Source organism: Triticum urartu, chromosome 3 (assembly GCF_003073215.2).
Source record: "Triticum urartu cultivar G1812 chromosome 3, Tu2.1, whole genome shotgun sequence".
NCBI classification, from domain to species: domain Eukaryota; kingdom Viridiplantae; phylum Streptophyta; class Magnoliopsida; order Poales; family Poaceae; genus Triticum; species Triticum urartu.
This window is the reverse complement of record NC_053024.1, coordinates 716,383,940-716,406,259: the sequence shown is the minus strand read 5'-3', so window position 1 is coordinate 716,406,259 and position 22,320 is coordinate 716,383,940. Positions and strand designations below refer to the sequence as shown.

Below are 22,320 nucleotides of genomic sequence, written 5' to 3'. Positions count from 1 at the left end.
CTTCCGCGCGGTTACCGCATTTACCGACGCCCCTCGAGTAACACTCATATCGAGGAAAAAATCTTGAATAAGTTGAAACAATTTTGAATTCAAACTCTCGCTCTATAGTTAAATATAGGCCACCTCTTACCTAGCCGTAGTACTGGCCATGGCCTGGTGGTAAAGCGAACATTCCCTGAGAGACATGGGTTCGACTCTGGTCTCTCACGATTTACCTTTTGAGGGTGCAAAACTTAAAAAAGCTGCCAATTTGCAAGCTGCGGTCTAATAGACACAAGGCCAGGGCAACGTACGTGATAATTATGAGCTAAATAACGATCTATATCAATTTCAAAAAAAAATTCAAAATTTGATTATAAATTCCGTCCGTTTTTTTGGAATTTCACGGTTACCAGTGCCCCTCGAGAAAAAAGGTCCACTTGAGATCCAAAACCTTGAGTGACAAGGCCAGCTCGACAGCACTCGGACGACCATCCGCTACTCGGCTGACGAACCATCACTCGGACCAAGAAGGCGAGCGGACAGATGGGAGCTACAACGGTCGAGGAATCCTAAATCATTCATTAAACAGAGTCAAGGCTCCTATTACTTGTAACTGCCGTAGTAGAGGCTCATCACCCCTGTAACTGATGCATTCAGTGTCATTTAATGCCCCGGCGACATGGAAGACATGGGGTTGCGGCACACTCTATATAGCCGCACTCCCCTCCATAACTGGGCACGAGCAATCTTTGTAACCATACCCATGAAATTAAAACAAGCCTCGTGGCACGAGACGTAGGGTTGTCACCTCCGCCGAGAGGGGCCTGAACTCGTCAATCACCGAGTGTTACACATGCGTCGTAGCTAGGTTCTGCCCCTTATTCGTACCCCTAGCACTCATTGTCAAGATGGTAACCCCGACAGTTGGCTCTCACCGTGGGGCTAGGCGTCTAGCAAAATTTCATGGCATAGGTGGATTTCTCCATCATCATGTTAGCCGGCGAGGAAATCCATTTCAGGATGCTCTTCTTCATTGTCGACGACTCAGTGTGGCTTCGCGAGGCCCCGCGGGACGTGAAGGCGCTGCCTGTCCGCGGCGCGGAGCATTTTCGTGCGTCTTCCTACGGAGTCCTTCTCCGCCAGCTCTCGGCTCCGTACCGAGTGGCCGCTTACCCTCCCATTGCACGCCGCTGCAAGCGTTCTGAGCGCTCGCGGCTGTAGTGCTGGATCATGGATGTTGTGGCCATCCAGGCCGCAGCGGAACATGTGGCGGCTCTCGAATTTAACGAGTCCACCCCCGAGCTGAACGGTGACCACCGGCTGAGCAGCCTGCAAGAGAGGATCAGGAAGAGGATAAACGCGAGGGAAAGCACCTCCTACATGAGGAGCGCGGTGGGCGCTTCTTCGAGGCCGGCATGTAGGCCAAGAGGATGGGCCTCGCCGACGACGAGCAGATCGTCAAGATGAGGCCCTCCCTCACCACCAGGACCTCCACTGCGGACCAAGATGATCGTCCGTAGAGAGCATACATACATAGTACATAGGAAAAATTGATTGATGTTGGGGGAGATATATTACTAGTACTAAATATAGAAGATCAGCCAGCGTAGCCTAGCCAGTATCATATATACGGTGTGTTCTCACTAAATGGAATGGAAGTGCTGTACCTGTAGGATGGATGGATTCCGCAATGAGGGTTTTTACGGTACCTTATACTGCTACTGGGAAGCGAGCAGTATATCTGTGATCCCATCGTGATTTTTAAGAATAGTACTACATACATCTCTGATTCATCAGAAAACTTACGTTGAAAACTATTCTTGTTCATAAAGGGAATTGCTCTGGTGAGCCATCGTGCACGCCGATGACAACGGCGGTGATGACCAGGACACAAGCAGGTCGAGCAATATGCCTGGGTGAGCATTCTAGCACACGATGTGGTTGTCGATCTCACAGCAAAGGTAGATGAGCAGCTCCACGTCCCGCGAGATGCGGCCGAAGTAGAGCACTAGTAAAATGAAAAAAGACGACCATGAGCCTAGCGAGGACAGGGTTAGCACGAACTAGCACGAGGTTCCACCACGAGCAATGATACACTTATAGGCAGTTTTTGACAGACTTAAGCTTACGAAGAGAGGTGTCATTAAAAGATTGGAGGGAATGGAGCCCCACCCCAGGATTTGAGGGGAGTGGGATGAATTAGTCGCTGCCACCTCGGTTCCACCACGCTCGGGCACTCACCTAGCCGCAGCTCTTCGGGCGTATCCTGACCTCGTCGTCAACGGCGGCGAGCTCGTCCGCGACACAGGGTGGTTTGCCATGTGCTGCCGCCATGCACGAGGCACAGTAAGCGTGATGCTATGGGTGATGATGGGGTGCATGGCGACGAGCCATAACGTCATAACCGTAGAAGCATCTGTCCACGATCATGGTGGCGCGGCGGGCCGGCGGGCGTGCGGTCGAAGAGGAGACGAGCGGCCAGGGGCATCTTTCGGAGGTGCAGAGAGTCACCGATTTAACAAGGAGAACGGCTGGGTCAGGTTGATCAATCTCGCCGGGTGAAGACTGTGATCTCCCCATAATAAACTGCAAGCACATATACCGATGGACGAGAGACACGCAGTACTAGCAATACTGCTGATCCGGTTTCACCAGTACAGATATCTAACTACCCTTGGATCTTTGCTATTGGACGGCCTGTATTCAATATCTTCGGCAATACATGGGCTGTAGTAAAACCAAACATTGCTACTGTGGTATACAAGCAATGCAGGGCAGACCTGGTAATAGTTTCAAAACCAAACTGAAGTCAACCCAAACCATACGACTCTACCTCTTCCATCCAAACCAATCCAATCTAAAATTTCACCATCATTATCCAGACCAAACCAAACTATGTACGTTTTCTAATCAGACCCGTCCAAACTATATTTCGTTTTTGGACTGAATCTATGGTCTGAAACCATGGACACAAGAAACGGGCGTGCTCGCCTACCCATGCTAGTGAGGATCGACGTGCTCGCCCACCCATCCGAGGGAGAGGATGCGAGGAGCCAAGGCGCGAGCACGCTGACGTGCACTCGTAAGCTTTTGTTGACATGGACGTACACGGGCGAGTGCCCGGCGAGCGTGCATAGTCCGCAGCCGGAGCCGGCGGGGAGCAGTGCGTTGATGAGGTCCGCCGGGATGCCACGGCCGGCCACATGCATGACACGGCCGCGGGCACGTCGGACACGCAGGAGAGTCCGGGTTGGTGGTGTCGAAACCAGCCACGTCGACGATATCTTCAGACCGCATGTACTCCATCGGGATCACGGACAGACCACTCATGCTCAATGCCTCCATGCACGCCATTGATGGATGGACTGAATTGAGTTAAGTACGTGCGTGTGTATTGAGTGAAGCGAACTGGTAAATGGCCGTCTTGTACTATTTGATCGAGAAACTGAATTCTGTCCACAGATTGAAACGGTTTGAGACCAAATCATCTGTGTCCAGATCAAACCAGTCAATCCAGTAGTTGACAGAATCCAAACTACACCAGATTGTTTTAGATTCTCAGCCCATTTAAACCAACCAAACACAATCTAATAGAGAAACCAAACTGAAATTAAGGTTTCAGTCCAAACTATTCCCAAGGTTAAATGCAGCATTCCACCAGTCAGCATTCGGCAACGTCCCCTGCTGACACAGACCGAATATGTTGGATCCTTGCAGCGACCTGCATGCTGTTTATGAATTGTCATCAAGCAGGGCCAATATATAGTTCATCCTGACCATCACCGTGGAGTCGACTGGCTGGTTGAGACTTGTGACTATAGACCTAATTAGCAAAGCTAATTAACATGTCGATCTAAAAAGCCATGAAAAGTCAGGAGGCTAGGATCCTCTTCCTAGCTCGGTTGGCACCTGGTACACACTACATTACACAGAGCTCTCCGGTGCGTTGGCCACCTCGGTTGGTGCCTACTTGCGGCCGACTGCTTTTCGGTGTTCGTCTGCTCAAAAAGCTTCCAAGGGGGACCTTCCACGTATAGTACTTTATGCTGGCATCACCTGAAATTGGTGAAAAGGCCTTAGGGCATGTACAATGGTGGCATATGGTTACATATGCCCCATGACAAAAAGTAATTTTGAGGCATCTACATTTAATTTTTCTCCCCAATGCAAGCTATCATCAGTGGACCTCATTAAGAAATAAAAAATAAAGACTCTAATACACATGCATCTCTATTTTTTACTCCAACCTTTTCAGCTTTTGTCACCGGACTACACTTTTTCTCTTCAAGCAGCCGCCTCCTGGAGAGGATCCTGCTTTCCTATCCAAACCTACTTTACGTCATATCCGATCCTACATGGCATGCGAGGCATCACCTTGAGGCTATGCATTTTACATGCCCTTATACTGCAGTGTATGTGAGTTGATTTGGATATGTGGCCAACGGGGGCCTTCCGTTTATAATACACATCACTTCAAACATGCCTTGATATATTTCCTAATTTTGAAACTTTATCGAATAGCCCGTCTTGCTCAGTTGGTAGAGCGCAAGGCTCTTAACCTTGTGGTCTTGGGTTCGAGCCCCAAGGAGGTGGGCGTTTACCTTTTTGGCATTTAATAGGAAAAAATAGTTGAAGTTGTTTCAAAAAACTTTCTGCCCTTTTGCTTTGAATTAATTCGCAAGTTTGAAACTTTATCAAATAGCCCGTCTAGCTCAGTTGGTAGAGCGCAAGGCTCTTAACCTTGTGGTCTTGGGTTCGAGCCCCAAGGTGGGCGTTTACCTTTTTGGCATTTAATAGGAAAAAATAGTTGAAGTTGTTTCAAAAAACTTTCTGCCCTTTTGCTTTCAATTAATTCACAAGTTTGATGTTTCGTATTGTTTTACTAAATAACCCCACTTTATCGTTTATTAGGTCGAATAAGGCGGAAAAAATGCAAACTGGTTATACGCGTCATAAAAGTGAAAGTTAAAACGAAAATATTTAAAGTTGTGATCTCTATAATCGCCTTTTGCATCTTGATTAAATTAAAATGTCCAACAAAAAAGATACCATCTTGTGGATGTTGACATCTGATGGTGTCTTCATATAAAATCTTTTTACAGACAACTCGTTATTGTAGACAATGGCTTCCAACAGAAATGTATGTGGAAAATAAAAGTTGCTCCTAAAATTAAAGTGTTTTATGGCTGATGGTTAAGAAGAGCATATTAACCAAAGACAATTTTCTGATGAGAGGTTGGATAGGTTAGCAAATGTTGTGTTCTTTGTGGTATTGTTCATCTTTTTTTTCAAACACTTAGTTGCTAAATGGTTTGGAGTTTGTTCAAATGTGCTTTCGATTTGAGAAATCTTCCTGACAGCTTAATCACTTGTCTTCGTGTTTGGATTATATGTTTTTCAAAGATAAATAAGAATCTGGTATATATAGGAAAAAAATAGTTGAAGTTGTTTCAAAAAACTTTCTGCCCTTTTGCTTTCAATTAATTCACAAGTTCAATGTTTCGTATTGTTTTACTAAATAACCCCACTTTATCGTTTATTAGGTCGAATAAGGCGGAAAAAATGCAAACTGGTTATACGCGTCATAAAAGTGAAAGTTAAAACGAAAATATTTAAAGTTGTGATCTCTATAATCGCCTTTTGCATCTTGATTAAATTAAAATGTCCAACAAAAAAGATACCATCTTGTGGATGTTGACATCTGATGGTGTCTTCATATAAAATCTTTTTACAGACAACTCGTTATTGTAGACAATGGCTTCCAACAGAAATGTATGTGGAAAATAGAAGTTGCTCCTAAAATTAAAGTGTTTTATGGCTGATGGTTAAGAAGAGCATATTTACCAAAGACAATTTTCTGATGAGAGGTTGGATAGGTTAGCAAATGTTGTGTTCTTTGTGGTATTGTTCATCTTTTTTTCAAACACTTAGTTGCTAAATGGTTTGGAGTTTGTTCAAATGTGCTTTCGATTTGAGAAATCTTCCTGACAGCTTAATCACTTGTCTTCGTGTTTGGATTATATGTTTTTCAAAGATAAATAAGAATCTGGTATATATATGGAGATGCATGAATAATATTGTGTTTGAGAGAAAACTTAATTATGATCCTATTATTCTCATCAAATTGATATGTCATTGGATATCTTATTGGGCCATTCTATAGATAAAGAAAATTGAAGGGTGCTCATGATGGGGTTAAGAGTCATACAACATGTGGCAAATGAGGTGTATAGAGCTTAACAAGGGTGGAAACCAAAAGTTCACAGGAATCAGGGGCTGATGCTAGACTAGTGCTTTGGAGTTTTTCTGGAGGCTGAACTTTGCTTGGTGATGTCTGTCCCCTAAATGCTGATGTCCGCTTTTGGTTTTATCTTATGTATTTGGCTCTAGGTTTGGTGCTGGTAGTTTCTAATGTTGCTGAGTTTATAACTCTGGTGTTTTATGTAATGTTTGTGTCCACTCTTGTTGTGGCATTGGAGGCTAGATTCTTCATCTGGTGAGCTAATTTTCTTTTAGATGTTTTACCGCTTGGTTTGATGATGTTTTTAGCTTTGCTAAATTTGTTGGTGGGTGTTAGTTTGTGAGAACTGAAGCAGATTGTTTCTTCAATAGAAATCAAAGAGGAAGGCTCTCTTTTGCTTCAAAAATATAAGTTTATTGAATTTGCAATCTGGGTAAGTCAATTTTATGGGAGGAGGAACGGTCCGTCGAGGAAGAAAGTTGGAGGAAGAAGAAAGTTGAATCTTAATCTAGCAGGCCTAAAAATTGACTTACCCAAAATATACTTTCAGGCAACTTAAGCATAGCCGGTCCCTAAATAATTTAGTAGGGGCCATTTGGATGTGTTTTGTTATATTGGATGCTATGAGTCTAAACTCTGAACAATACTTTATAACACTATCGGATATTTGGTTACTCCCTCATGAATGAAATAGAGCAGGTCCTGCATCCCTCTAAAGGTTTTTTTTGAAAAATCACCAAGGGGGGGGGAGCTCCCCACCTGAATAAATTCTCAAGTTTGTAACCCATCGCCAGATTGATTACAAAGGGGAATTACATGAGCACGTGTAGTCGTGATAAGAGGTAGGAACGTCAGGAGGAGGCGCCCTGCTTGTGCACCGGTTTCTTCATTCGGTGCGTCCAGAGCATGAGATCATCCACGATTCGCCTGAGGGTGAGGATACTGTGATGATTTTGTTGCTTGAAAGTCATAGCGTTTCTGGAATCCCAAATCTTCCATCGGATGATGAGGAGGACGGAGTGCCAGATTACCACATCCACTTGTGTAGGTAGACGGCAGTCCCAGAGTCCATCAATGGTACTCGAGGGAGAGAGGCCGATCCGTTGCCAAATACGTTGTGAAAGCGGACAGTCTAGGAATATGTGTGAGCTGGTTTCACCATCATGCCCGCAGCGCGGGCAATAGTGAGTCGGTGACGATATGCTTACGCTGAAGGTTGCTTTTTGAGTTGAGTCGATCGCGAAACAGGAGCCATGCAAAGATCTTCACGCGATTTGGAACGCGTGAAGACCAGATGGCAACGGCATGCACATCGTCGTCGTCATCGTGGGAGCCCATGGTTAGCGTGTATGCTGCCCTCATGGAGAAGCGCAGGCTACCATTGAGGCAGCGCTCGTCCGGTCCTGTCGACAACCGAAAATCCTGCAAGAGAGACAACAAAGCGCACAACTCGGTAGTAGCATCAGATGTTAGGCGGTTCCGTAGGATTGTTTCCAAACCGTGATTCAGGACAGCAGCCACACGAGCTAGTGGTATAGTGGTGTGTGAATACAGGCAGGGGAATAAAGTAGCAAGGGGTTGGTTGTGTATCCAAGTATCAAGCCAGAAGTACGTATTAGTGTCAGAGTTTGTGAGTACAAAAGAGATGGCATGGAGTGCTGGCAGCTGTTGATTTATTGTTCGGCAAATGAAGGAGTGGCTATTTTGTGGAGCAATGAGGGCATTTGGGTGTTGTAAGGCGATCCACTCTAACCAATGTGTTTTGTCTGGCAAGAAAGCTTTTATAGCAAATTTCATAAGTAGGCATTTGTTTTGCTGATGAAGATTTTTTAGACCTAGACCACCATAGTTCTTTGGTTTACACATTTTTTGAGACAACTAAGCATTAAGCACCGGTGCAAGTTTCCTCTAAAGGGTTTGGAGCCCATGATGACAAGTCAACCCTTTCACATTCACATTTTCCATTCATTTCGGGCATGTGAATTCCTCAAGAAACACAAAATCCAATTACAAGAGCATCGACAATAGATCAACGACCGTGCATCATCGTTACAACTTCGTACTAGGACTATATATATAACAATCGAATGAACGAATGAACGAGCGAGCGAAGGAGCTTCTATGCGCCAGACGATACTAGGAGTATATGCTTGGGTCCAGGCGCTAGGTAGCTAGCTCATCATGATCTTGAACTCGTCGAAGCTGAGCACGCCGTCGCCATCGAGGTCGAACCGGCAGATCATGGCGCGGCACTCGCCGGCACCCCGCTCGGCGCCGAGCCTGCCGAGCATCCGCCCAAGGCTGGCCGGCGTGATGCACCCCTGCCCCTCCATCTCGTACATCCCGAACGCCTCCCTCAGCGCCCGGATCCTCAGCTCATCGTCCTCCTCCGCCGCGTCGCCCGCCCAGGCCGCCTGCTGTGCTAGCTCGAGGAACTCGGCCTCGCACAGCAGCCCGTCGCCGTCAGCGTCCGCGGACGCCACAAGCGCCTCGGCCTCCCCCGCCGGCACGTCCTCGCCGAGCGTCGCCCGCATGCACTCCCGCAGCTCCGCCGCCGAGATCCGGCCGTCCGCGTCCCGGTCCAATGACAAGAACAGCGCCCTCAGCTCGCCCGACTTCCTCGCAACCATTCTCGCCGGATGGTCGACGATAGAGAGGCTCTTATTAAGATGACTTTAGTCGTTGATCTTGATCCTGCCTGGGATTCCTCGATCCTCTGCTTCGCTATAAAGCTTGCGTTCTTGCGATGGATGATCTTGGAGGTGCGCGTGTGCATATATACTCGTGGCACGACGCGGTCCTTGGAAGCTTCACGGCATGCAGGGAGAGAGGAGAGATGGCGTGGTCGTCGTGGACATGCCGCGTCGCGGGTTATTCTTCTGGTCTCGTCTGCGTGGTCAACCACGGCATGCAGGTCAGTATTCTCCAGGAAATGGATTCGAAGCTTTCGCGTGGCGTCCGTGTGTCGATTAATTCGAGAAACAAATAGAAGCACGCCGGGGAAGAAGCGGCGAAATCTGTTGCTTACGCGTAAAGTTGAGTCATCTATTTTGAAACAGATGGAGTAGGTTGGAGTCGCGTGTGTGGAGTGTTACTCTGGCCGGCCCGGCGTTCGCGTGGGTGGGTTCGTAAGCAAATTCATTCGATGTTGGCGTCGTGCCACTGCTGTTGGATGGAGCAATTGTATTTTGTCAACTGTTTTGTTTGGAGCGTTGATGCAACGCGTACATATTTCACTTGCCTCTGTTCAATAATTGTGCGTGATTTTTAGATAGGCTCCATTAGAGCATCCCAAAGCGGATCTTTAAACCGCCTACAACCGTTCAGAACTATATTTCAAAACTTGAATAGGTTTCACCGGTTCAGCAACAAACTATGGGATGCACAGGCAATGAAGCTCCGAAGTGGATACCGCCCCCGGCCGGTATTAGAAAGATCAATGTTGATGGTGCGGTCTCGAAGAACTTGGGCCAAGGGGCAGCAGCGCCTATAGCTTGCGATTCTTTTGGAAACTATCTTGGTTCGTCGGCGTGAGTCTGTGAAGGCGTGACGGACCCTGCGAGTTTGGAAGCTATAGCATGTTGTGAGGCGCTTTGTTTGGTGGAAGATTTACATTTGCAGAAGTTGTGAGTGGCATCGGATGCTCAGGGGGTGGTACGTGATATTACTGGAGGCAGCCGGTGCAGCTACAGTTCAGTGCTACATGAAATAGCAAGGCAGGAGCATGTTTGAGGAGGTGATCTCTGTTTATGAAGGGCGTGTTCAAATGGAGAGGCTCGCCTGCTAGCTAGATACTCGGTAAATTTAGATTCTGGTTGGCATGTATGGCTCATGGAGCCCTCAGATCCCTTTATTGTACCCAAAACTCTTTGTTATTGAATAAAGGCCGACCATATTTTCCCTCCAAAAAAAAGAGTACTGCTAGCCACTAGACTCAACGGCTGCTAATCTCTACTACTATTAAACAATCCAACATAAACTTTCTTAAGTGCACCCCGTAATTACACCCAGAACACCGGACGACCCATTCACCACCGCACGATTAGTCCCACAAATCTGAATCTAACGACCATCATTGATCTAATAGTTTTACGGTGTGCACTTAGTAATTTCCAATGACTGACCGTACTCCACCACCCGCCCCCCAATCCAACGAGTTCCTGAAATCACCTCAACGATTTCCGCCCCCCGATCCAAGGAGTTCCTGAAATCACGTCAACAATTTCCTTCTGTGAACAGGCCTCCACACCACACCCGGCCGCTAATTAGTAATTACCCCTGAAGATCCCGGAGGCGAAGGAGCTGCGGCTGGAGGCGGAGTCCGCGCTGGAGCGGGGCGGCGTGTGTGTGCGACTGGCCGACATCGCCACAATCATCACGCGGAGGGCCAGGTCACCGTCGGGCGCAATCCGGACGAGAGCGAGGGGCCGCTCGAGCATACCGCCACCTGCGCACCGCTTTCGGCGCCGCTAGATTTCGGCGGCATGGGCGACGTGTTAGAGGCCGTTGCCACGGCCACAGTGGCCAGTTGCTCGCCATGCGGGAGATATGGGGTGTGAGCCGTAGCTTCGGGGCAGCGAGCGGGGTGCTTGACCAGGTGAAGAGAGGCTCGTCGGGTAGATGCTGGATGCGAGGTAAGGGAGTTGGCTCAGCATGGGCGTGCGTGGCCGGCGGCCAGAGGGACGCGCGGTGGCCTGAGCGAGAGGCCAGTGAGTCCCCTTCTCTGCTCGTGCCCTCTCTCCTCCTCCTTACAGCAAAGGGCGAGTACGGGCCATGCGGACCGGAGCTTGAGGAGGGCAAGCACGGACGACGCCCGAACGGGGCTTGAGGAGGCAATGCGAATGTTGCTTGAGGAGAACGCGGGTGCAGACAAAGGAGAGTGTGCATGGCCGGAGGTTGAGGACGGCGGGCGTCTATGTTGTGTCTGCGTGCTGTGTACTGCATAGTGGGTTGTGCCCTGAACTTTTGATGCGCGCTGGTGTGCACTGATCCTTTGTTAGATATTCTGCTGCATAAGATTTCGTGGTGACAGGCACTACATCACTACAAACTTGATGTGACACCTTCTCTCCTTGATTTCTCCCAAAAGTTTGACATTATTTGACCCATCAATCATAATCTCATGTTTTAGGGGAAATCCTAATCTCACCTCTAATACTAATATTTGACACAGATTCCTTAGAATGGTCATGTTAGCGACTTAACTCCTCTCTTTTTTGTCAGAATCCTTCAGAAGTTGAAGCCGAGCATAAAAGTTTGGAATATTTTTCCTAAAAGCAACCAAGAGATACCCAGGTCCCAGGGCCTGATCAGGTGCAGGTTGTGTCGCTCGGCAAAAAAAAAAAGACAACAGCTTTGGCCTTTTGATCCTCTTGAGTGCTTTGTTTCCGTGGAAATCTGGATAAATCAAAGACAACAACATAGCCTAATTAATTTTCCATTTTAATGGATATTTTATAAACAAACAGAACATCTATATGTAAATTTAGAAAATATAGTTTTATTGAAACATTCATATTTCTGTTCTTTGGGAAAATCGAACGCACGATGTTCCTATTTATTACCACTGTCCAGCTTTTTCAGTTGTTGGAAATTTTTAATACAGTTTTGCTAAAGCACATCTAGATGTGCCATAAGTATTGCACATCTAAGTCCTATGTCATTGATCTTACATTGAGATTCGTGTGGATATTTTTTTTCTTTTTTCTTTTCCTCTCTATACTTGATTCACTCACTTAGATGTGCAATAACTAGAGCACATCTAGATGTGCCCTATAGACTTATTGCATCAGAAGTTTGTATAGGTTAGTTACTCCTCTCCGCAAAGGAAATATCCTCCCGTGTTAAAAAAAAAGAAAATATCCTCCCTTCAATACAACAAATAAATTCAATATTCTTCCGCTAAATGAAAAATGTTAGTTTATTATTAGTACATTATTATCATCTATTGAATGTGTAATATTTATAAGTAGTGCATCACTATATTTTTTATTTTAATGTTTATCTATTAACTAGGATGAACATGTATTATCTTTTTAAAAAATATGTGCGTTGCACGTGCATGCTAACTAGTACCTATTATAGGCGCAAATAGTTTATGAATTAACACTAACGGCACATTCAATGTCGCAGAATTCCTTCCTGCATGGTACAGAATTTTGAATTATTTACAAACATTTCGGAAAACATGACCAGGTTTCTGAAAAACAAATCTGAATAAAATTTGAAATTTCTATACATTTTTTGAAAAACATGAACATTATTGGAAAGTTCCAAGATTTTTAAATAACAGGAACAAAATTTTAAAACTAGATCGTTTTCCAATATAACGAGAATTTCCTTGCAAATGTGAACATTCTTTAAAATTCCTCGTTTTTTTGAATTTATGGAAAAAATTAAAACATCCATAATTTTTTAATTTGTGACTTTTTCCTAAACGAGTTTTTTTTAAAAATTCCCTGAGTTTTATGAAATTTTCGAACAAATTTTAAATTATTCGTTTTGATATTTGTGTACAAACTTTGAAAACAAGGATATTTTTTTAATTCCCAAAGAATATTCAAACTCCACCAAACGTTCTTGGTATTTGCGAACAAATTTTAAACATGAATAATTTTTTAATTTATGAACAAAATTGGAAAACGAGAACATTTTTTTGAAATATCCGAGCATTTATTTTATTTTGTGAGTATTATTTTATTTCTGAATATTTTTATAAGCAATTTTTTTTAACATATCCGAAGAGAATTTAAAACGGGAACAATTCTTAAATTTGGGACAAATACTTGAAAATACAACATTTTTAAATTTTATGTAGATTTTAAAAAATAAACATGACGAAAAGGAAAAGGAAAAAAATAAAATAAAAAGAAGAAGAAGAAAAATTGAAAAAAAAGGAAAACAAAATATCAGAAAAGAAACATTAAGGTAAAAACATCGATAAAGGTTCCCAAAAGGTCCCTCAGCGACCGGTTTACTGTAGCAAACTGATCTATTCCCACCATTTCTTTTCTCTTTTTTCTGTATGTTTTTGTTTCTTTTTGATTTTTCCTTTTTTTTGTTTCTTTTGTATTTCTAAAAAATCATGCTTTTAAAAATATGTTCCAAGTTTCAAAAAAATCTTTGCATTTTAATTTTGTTCATTAAATACAAATATTCATAACTTGCATACGGTGTCGAAAATGGTGCAAACCAGCCATGAATGCCTACCATGGGCATGTCCACCTGCCGTGTAAAAAATGGCTTCATTTCAAGAATGGCAAGAAATAGACCATATTCAACGGACGATGTCCGAGTGGATAGAATGCGCTGTCTAAGAGCACTTTGTTTTTTGACAACCTTCGAAATGACTCCAAAAATTCTCATGGACTTGTATGAACTTTTTTAAAAACCATGCCAAGTTGTTTGAATTTTTGACAAGTTTTGCATTTTCTAAAGTTTTCTCGGTTAAAAAAGGCCGATAAATGGCTAGACATATCGCAACATGCATACGACGCCTGAAGTGGTTCAAATCTAGCATGGATGCCTATCATGGGCATGACCACCTGCTTGCAAAGGTTCGGGTCATTTGAAGGATATCCTAAAATACACCATGTTTAATAGAGAGTGTTCGGATAGGCCAGAAGGGTCTATTGAAAGCACATTGTTTGGAAATCTGTCAAATGGCCTCAATTTTTTTTCCACTAGCTTGTATGATTAACTCAAGGCACCATACCAAGTTGTTTGGATTTTGACATGTTTTGCATTTTCTAGGGTTTTTTCCGGTGAAAAAAGGCAAATACATGGTCGGACGTGTTGCAACGTGCGTATGGTATCAGAAGTCATTCAAATTAGGCATGGATGCCTAGTATGGGCATGACCACATGCTTGCAAAAGTTGGGGCCAGTCTTCAGATTTCTGAAAAATACTATGTTCAACATAGAGTGTTTGGGTAGACCAGAAGGGTTCGTTTGGGAGTACCTCGTTTCTCGACATCCCTTAAATGTCCCCAATTTTTTTGATGGCCTTGTATGACCAATTCGAATGTTTTCCCTAATTAGAATGCTTCTGTTATTTGCAATTTCTGTCACTGCCAATGAACATTTTGTTATGTCCTAACCACTTCTTGAAATTTATCAACAATTCTGAATTTAAAATTGTGTATGAAATTTTACAAACTTGATCACTTTTTAAAAAATTCCCAACAATAGATGAAATGTTTTGAACACAAATTGAAACGACATACTTTAAAAAATCAAATTTTTATGAAACAAAAACATTTCTTAAATTTTTGAATATAAATTCAAAAACGGGAACATGTTTTAGAATTCTAGAATATTTTCTACAACTGTAAATAATATTTGAAAACAAGAACATTTTTTTGGTATTGAAACAATATTTCAAGTTTTTGAATAAATTTCAAACAGAATAATAAATTTCAAAACAGAGAAAAATGAATTGACGAAAATATCAAATAATAATGAAAAAATAGAAAAGGAGAAAAAACGCTTAGACCTTTGCCCAAGTATGGTGGCCTCGCTCCAGTCCGGCGCCTGTTGGGCCTGCCCCAGCATTCGCAGATTTGAAAAAAAACCATCAATTTTGAAATTTTATGTTGATTTTGTAAAAAAATACCTAAAGAAGTTGCAGAAAAAAGTTTTAGAAGTCGAAAAAGACTGAGAAATTTTAAAAAAATTCACGAATTTGATTTTTTATTTTAAAAAGTTCACGCATATGATAAAAAGAAAAAAAGAACGAAAAAGAAAAAGAAAAAGAAAAATAAATAGGAATAAAAATAACATAACCTGTTTTAAAAAAAGAAAAACGTAAAGCATCCACCCGGTGGCGCCCTGCTATCCATCACAAATGTGTTGCGTGTCCGACTGGCTAGCGTTGTTGCCCGTTATTCTAAAGACATGTGATTTGTGTAATCAGTAAGTGCATAGAGTGATCCCGGCCGGGATTGTCAATTTTCCGACGTACCAAATTGATCTAAGCGGATTCAGGGTTTGGATTGATCAGAATCCGTGAGTACAAGGTATCAATTTTGGGGATTAAGAGGTTAGGGTTTAATTCCAACTAATCATATGAAATCAAGGTTTAAATCATACTTTACTCGAGTACTAGTAGTACTCTGCGCCCGCACTCGCGTGCGTGGGTTCGTAAGCACATACATTCCGTGTCGACATCCTCCCACTGTTGTTGGATGGAGCCATTGTATTTTGTCAACGGTTTGGGTTTTTAGACACGACGCAGACGCTTATATACACACACATGTGTATACTCACCTCTATGAATATACGCGCACACCCTACCCCTATGAGTGCCTTCGACAGGCTGAGCAGGCATATCGTCTTAAGATTTACGGAGTCACCACAGGCATCTCGTAGTCGACGGGAATGTCTCTTTCACTGAACACGCATCACTGAAAATTCTTAAATAAATCAAAGATAATGCGAGCATCAGGACTTGAACCTTAATAGGCTGAGATACCACAGTCCTCCTAATCATCTAACCACATATTGGTTCGTGTCACAATTTGGTTGGGAGTATTGATGCAACGCGTACTTGCCTCTTGGTTTGTTAAAAAAATCACTTGTCTATGTTCAATAATTATGCATGTTTTCCAATAGAATTGGTTCCGTTAGGAGTTAAGATTTAGATATAAGTTGGTTTCTGTCTCTCCCGTGCTAGTCACGGCAGTAACAAAAAGGCCATGCTATTTGTCATAACATCCAGATTCACATGCATGGGGAAAATGAACGTGCCATGGTAGAAAAATAATATAATTGCCATGTGATGTAAGAAAACTTGTCTTGGTTAATAAAAAACATTGCAAAAAGAGAAAAATATGTTTTTTGCCATGGTTATGAATTTTTTTTTGCCATGCATGGGACCATGAAAAAACTAAAGTTGCCATTGATATGAAAATAAATTTGCCATCTGTATAAAAATAAATTTACCATGTCTTTAAAAATAGATTTGCCATGGTCATGGGAAACAAAAAATTGTGATGGATTTGAATATAAATTTGCCATGGTTGAGTATTTCAATTTTTCATGAGCTATGAAATTAAGTGAACTCTTATTCATGGAACATTTGAATTTATATTCTCTAGCTGATGGAAAAAATGAGAAAAAACAAAAAGTACATTGACATGGGAAATCTTTTAAAAAATACCATGAACATAGTTTGTTGACATGGCAAAACAATCTCTATTTGATGGCAGACGATCTCTAACATTGCCATGTGTATGAAAAAGGAACAATCTCTAATTCATGGCAAAAGTGATAAAAATGTGGTCATGCAAAATTCAGGATTTTTTTCTATAATTTATTGCAAATCCATAAAGATCGTAGTACATATACAAAGAAGATATAAGTACCATGGAAATTTTGTAGACTGATAGCCATGGCAATTTTGCAATGCAACATATAAAAAGTGTCATATGATCATGGCCAAAAATGCATACTAATTGGCATGGAAATTTTGAGAATGTGAAATTGGGTGAAAATTGCGATCAAAATAAGACTAATTGCTATGGCATTTTACATATTATAAATTTTGGTGGAATTTGCCTTCAGGAAATAGTGACTAAACCTGTCAAAAAAATATAAGGAACCATGGGAAGAAAACATAAAGCTATGTACAGATTGTGAACTTTGCCAACTAAAAACCATGTACTTATGCAAATTTGCCATGGCATTTTGACATGTTACCCGGATGATAGATGAAGCATAAAAATGATTCACCATCACCCACGTGCAGATCAGAGCTAGCTGGAGGACAAGCATTTGGCGGAGCACATCAACCATGTGCGCGCACACAGCTGCGGGCTCAACTTTTTTTGCCAAGTCCTACACAAATGCCAAGTTCTATCTCAATTTGCCATGTTCGACATTTACAATAAAATTGTCATGTTCGACTCAACATTTACCAAAGACAACAATAAGTCCAAAATCTAAATTCACTAAAATAGTATCGGAATATGCTAAATGTTCAACAATTTGCCATGTTCTACTCAATTTGCCACATCGACATTTTCAACTAAATTGTCATGTTCTAGTGGGAGTTAGCACAAAAGAGCATCTAGAGATTTGTTCAAAGTAGCCACACTTGGGAAAAAAGGACATAGGAGGATTGACGTTGTGTGGGGAGACCTAGTGGACGGGTGGACGACCTCGCCGCCTTCGAGCTCTTCGGGTGCGGGAGAAGGCCGGGGCGCTGTGAAGACGCCAGAAAAAACCGGGAGTAGGGGCTTCCACTCGACATTGGCCATGGGCAACCACCGTACCGTCGCAGCTCCCGGCAACGAGCAGAAGGTGTCGTTGGCCAGGGGTAGCCGCTCCTGCCGCCGCATCCGACTCTCACACTGCTTCAGCCGCCCCTATTGCCACAAGACGTCCTCCGTGGTCCGCGCGCCGATGCCAGAGCATAGCTCCTTGAATTGTCGGTGAAGGGATAAGGTGGTGCTGCGGGGGTGGGGGAGGTTCACTCAGTTGCTTCGATTCGGTATTGAACGACCTCCCTGGCCATGACCTAACATGTGCCAAGATTTGTGCTAGCGGATGTAGCGGCCAAAAATTCGTTCTCTGGGACGACCCAAAAATCAGATGTCGGATTTTTAGCATTAGCGTAAATAAATAGTTTGGGCGTCTGAATTCGCAAAGAAACCCACGATCCAATTCGAAGAGCACGATCGATGGAGACCAAAGATATTCACATAGATCAATTACTGTCTGTGCATCACCATTACAACTTTGTAGTTTGTACTAGTACCATATAACAATCGAATGAATGAACGAACGAGCGAAGAAGCTATATGCAAGATGGAACTGATATATCATTGGTTCCAGGCGCGAGGTCCCTAGCTCATCATGATCTTGAACTCGTCGAAGCTCAGCACGCCGTCGCCGTCCAGGTCGAACCGGCAGATCATGGCGTGGCACTCGCCGGCGCCCCGCTCAGCGCCGAGCCTACCGAGCATCCGCCCCAGGCTGGCCGGCGTGATGCACCCCTGCCCCTCCATCTCGTACATCCCGAACGCCTCCCTCAGCGCCCGGATCCTCAGCTCGTCGTCCTCCTCCCCCGCGTCGCCCGCCCAGGACGCCTGCTGCGCCAGCTCGAGGAACTCGGCCTCGCACAGCAGCCCGTCGCCGTCCGCATCCGCCGACGCCACCAGGGCATCGGCCTCCTCCGCCGGCACGTCTTCGCCCAGCGTCGCCCGCATGCACCCCGGAAGCTCCGCCGCCGAGATCCGGCCGTCCGCGTCCCTGTCGAGCGACGCGAACAGCGCCCTCAGCTCGCCCGACGACACCACCATTCTCGCCGGATGGTTGACGCTAGAGAGGCTCTTAATAAGAGTTTAGTACTAGTTGATCTTGATTCTGCCTGGGCTTCCTAGATCCTCTGATTGCTATAAAGATTGCGCTGCTGCCATGCATGATCTTGGAGGTGCGGGTGTGCATATATACTCTGGGCGCAACGCATTCCTTGGAAGCTTCCCGGCATGAGGAGAGATGCCGTGGTCGTCATGGACAATGCCGTGTCGCGGGGTTTGACTGCGGGTTATTCTTCTCGTCTCCGTGGTCAACCACGGCAGATCAGTATTCTCCACGAAATGAATTCGAAGCTTTCGCGTGGTGTGCGACTGTCGATTAATTCGAGAAACAAAGAAAAGCACGCGGGGAACTGCCGGAATGTGTGTTGGTTGCGCGTGCTGCGGTCCGACTTGGCAAAAGGGGTCGGCATCGGTTGGCGTCGCGTGTAGTCTTCTGGCCCGTCCCCGCGTTCGCGTGCGTGGGTTCGGAAGCAAATTCATTCCACGTCGGCATCGTGCCACTGCTGTTTTCTTTTTAACTTTAATACAAACACAAGCGCTCATATACACGCGTATACACTCATCGATATGAACGCACACACACACCCTGCTCTTATGAGCATCTACGAAAGACTGAGCATGCATATCATCTTGAAATTTACGAAGTCACCATAGGCACCTCGTAGTCGACGGGAACTTCTCCTCTTACTGAAGCGCATCGCCGAAAATCCTTAAATAAATCCAGAAATAAATGCGAACATCAGAATTTGAACCCTGATGGGTTGTGATACCAGAGTCCCTCGTGCCACTACCGTTGGATGGAGCAATTGTATTTTGTCAACTGTATCGTTTGGAGCGTTGATGCAACGCGTACACATTTCACTTGCCTCCGTTCAATAATTGCGCATGATTTTTGAGATATGCTTGGTTCCGTTAGGTCATCTCCAAAACGGGTCCATAAATAGTCCACAACCGTTCGGACGGCATGGTCCGAACGTGTTTAGCCATTGAACACGGGTCTATATCGATCCGCCCATCGGGGTGGACGCATTTTCTGCAAAGTCGAAACAAAAGTGAGAGGCTTTAAGGGAGTCTGAACAGTAGCCATGCAAGACTTCGACACCCCCGGCCACCCAAAACTCATCCCGGACCCCATGCATCTATCCTTCCATTTTTCTCTACATCCGTTTTCTATCTCGCCTCCGCCACCGCTCCACCACTCAAGCAGCCCAGTCACACCCTTGCTGGAACTCGACGACTCCGTCTCCTCCAATGCTACACCCGGGCTCCACGCCCCTTCTTCTCTGCCACAATCATGATTCAATTATTCTCATCAATGATAGAGTGTTGATGCGGGGTAAGAATCATAGAGCATGTAGCAAACGAGGTGTCTAGAGATTCACAAGGGCGGAGACTAGGAGTTCTCAGGGATCAGTGGCTAATACTGGACTGATGCTTTGGATTTTTTCTGAAAGCAGACTTTTGCTTGGTGATGTCTTTCCCATGGATGCTGATGTCTTCTTCGAATTTATCTTCTGTATTTGTAGTTGTGGTTTTGCTCCAGGTCTTGTGTTGGTAGCTTCTAGTGTTGTTGAGTTTAAAACTCTGGTGGTTTGTGTAATATGTTTGTGCCTGCCCTTGTTTGTGGTGTTGGAGACTCTAGGTTCTTCCTCTGCTGAGCTGTTTTTTTCCAGATATTTTGCTTCTTCGTTTGAAGATGTTTTTAGCTTTGTTGTATTTGCTGGTGGGAGTTAGTTAGTAAGATACGAACCAAATTAACTCTTTAATAGAAAATCAGAGAGGAAGGCTGTCTTTTTCTTAAAAAAATGTAAGTTCATTGAATTTGCAATTTGGGTAAGACGGTCTTGTGGAAGGAGGAACGGCCGGACGAAATAAAAGCTGGAGGAAGAAGAAAAAAAGATGATGGTTGGATTTTAGTCTACGGCATAGAAATTGAATAGAGGCCCTAAATAATTTTTTGGTAACTTACACATATTTGGTGCCTAAATAGTACAACAGGGACATTTTCGGTATATTGGGTGCTACGACTCTCAAATGTAAACCATATAACCCGAGTGTGTATCTGGTTACTCCTATATTTTTAATTGAAAAAAAAACTATGCACATGCAGCCCTCGCTCTAAGTACTTGTCCGATTACGCCCATACACGCGGTGTTCCTTGCTCAATCCACATGGGCCCATAGGTAGCACCTCCGCCGGGGTGTACCTCGGCCCATCAGTTCGTGCGGGTTTAGTTCAGCCCCGCATGGGCTGTTCCCCAACCAAAACCCTCCAACCACGCGAAAATAAGGGGAAACATAATTGTCACCTCACCCGTGGAAACAAACCACGCGGGACCTGCAGGTGAACTCTCGGCGACGGCGAAGCCCAATGTGAACTCGGCGGCAGCGGCTACCTGCCAGGAGGGGTTTAACCGAACATGATTGGATGAGCGAGTGATTGAGGGGATCTAGAGGTTTAATCCCTACACGGATTGGTTGAGGGAGTGGGGATCACCCAATCCATGGGTGGACTGGATGGCCTAGGGGGTTGGTCCCCTGACTACCTAACAAGGCCTAACAACGTGTTTGGTTGGGGGTAATTAGAGCTGGGGAATCTGAATTGAAGAGGTACGAGACTTTAAATCTATTGTTTGGTTGAAAGGATTCAGAATTCATAAGGGAATAGTCATGAGACTTCCTATCGTGCGCCAAACATAGGATTGGGAATAAACGACTCATCTCATGGCTAATCACAATACAACTTCCTACTCTAAACTCCCATTTCCCTTTCGAAATATTGCCAAACGCGTTATAAAGGGTTTGGAGCCGAGGATGACAAGTCAGGCGCTTCACATTCATGTTTTCCATTCATTTTGGGCATTTGAATTCCTCGAGAAACCCACGATCCAATTCCAAGAGCACCGACAATCGATCGAGACCAAAAGTATTCACATAGATCAATTACCTCATCATGACAAATTTTGTACTACTACCATGTAACAATCAAATGAATGAATGAATGAGCGAAGGGGCTATATGCAAGACGGAACGGGTATACGCTTGGGTCTGGGGTCAGGCTAGCTAGCTCTAGCTCATCATGATCTTGAACTCATCGAAGCTGAGCACGCCGTCGCCATCGAGGTCGAACCGGCAGATCATGGCGCGGCACTCGCCGGCGCCCCGCTCGGCCCCGAGCCTGCCGAGCATCCGCCCCAGGCTGGCCGGCGTAATGCACCCCTGCCCCTCCATCTCGTACATCCCGAACGCCTCCCTCAGCGCCCGGATCCTCAGCTCGTCGTCCTCCTCCCCCGCGTCGCCCGCCCAGGCCGCCTGCTGCGCCAGTTCGAGGAACTCGGCCTCGCACAGCAGCCCGTCGCCGTCCGCGTCTGCGGACGCCACCAGCGCCTCGGCCTCCTCGACCGGCACGTCCTCGCCCAGCGTCGCCCGCATGCACCCCCGCAGCTCCGCGGCGGAGATCCTGCCGTCCGCGTCCCGGTCCAGTGACAAGAACAGCGCCCTCAGCTCGCCCGTCTTTGTGGCAACCATTCTCGCCGGATGCTTTAGTAGTTGATCTTGACCCTGCCTGTGCTTCCTAGATCCTCTGCTTTGCTATAGAGCTGAAGGTTGCTGCTGCACGATCTTTGAGGTGCGCGTGTGCATATATACTCATGGCGCTACGCGGTCCTTGGAAGCTTCACGGCATGCAGGGCGGGAAGAGAGATGCCCTGGTCGCCGTGGACGTTCATGCCGTGTGGCGGATTGGACAACGGCAGGTTTTCTTTTTCTTCTGGGTGGTC

The 22,320-nt window shown here is 45.0% G+C and overlaps 3 protein-coding genes and 2 non-coding genes across 5 annotated transcripts; 2 read left to right on the top strand and 3 right to left on the bottom strand.

Moving 5' to 3' along the window:
• The first annotated feature begins 4,502 nt into the window (after positions 1 to 4,502).
• On the top strand, positions 4,503 to 4,578 carry TRNAK-CUU. Its single transcript has one exon. It is a non-coding gene; the product is annotated as a tRNA-Lys (tRNA).
• A 105-nt stretch (positions 4,579 to 4,683) lies between these two features.
• On the top strand, positions 4,684 to 4,756 carry TRNAK-CUU. Its single transcript has one exon. It is a non-coding gene; the product is annotated as a tRNA-Lys (tRNA).
• Positions 4,757 to 8,167: 3,411 nt separating this feature from the next.
• On the bottom strand, positions 8,168 to 8,961 carry LOC125549372 (probable calcium-binding protein CML31). The gene has a single exon (XM_048712806.1). The coding sequence runs from the start codon at positions 8,851 to 8,853 to the stop codon at positions 8,395 to 8,397; it is 459 nt and encodes a 152-aa protein (XP_048568763.1). The 5' UTR covers positions 8,854 to 8,961; the 3' UTR covers positions 8,168 to 8,394.
• Positions 8,962 to 17,906: 8,945 nt separating this feature from the next.
• Positions 17,907 to 18,651, bottom strand: LOC125549371 (probable calcium-binding protein CML31). The gene has a single exon (XM_048712805.1). It carries the CDS (start codon positions 18,522 to 18,524, stop codon positions 18,069 to 18,071), a length of 456 nt encoding a protein of 151 aa, XP_048568762.1. The 5' UTR covers positions 18,525 to 18,651; the 3' UTR covers positions 17,907 to 18,068.
• Positions 18,652 to 21,457: 2,806 nt separating this feature from the next.
• LOC125549370 (probable calcium-binding protein CML31) lies at positions 21,458 to 22,170 on the bottom strand. The gene has a single exon (XM_048712803.1). It carries the CDS (start codon positions 22,067 to 22,069, stop codon positions 21,611 to 21,613), a length of 459 nt encoding a protein of 152 aa, XP_048568760.1. The 5' UTR covers positions 22,070 to 22,170; the 3' UTR covers positions 21,458 to 21,610.
• Between the last annotated feature and the right edge of the window lie 150 nt (positions 22,171 to 22,320).

Bases quoted from the DNA above. Each gene is read 5' to 3' on its own strand.
- LOC125549372 (XM_048712806.1), bottom strand. From the start codon at position 8,853: ATGGTTGCGAGGAAGTCGGGCGAGCTGAGGGCGCTGTTCTTGTCATTG.
- LOC125549370 (XM_048712803.1), bottom strand. From the start codon at position 22,069: ATGGTTGCCACAAAGACGGGCGAGCTGAGGGCGCTGTTCTTGTCACTG.
- LOC125549371 (XM_048712805.1), bottom strand. From the start codon at position 18,524: ATGGTGGTGTCGTCGGGCGAGCTGAGGGCGCTGTTCGCGTCGCTCGAC.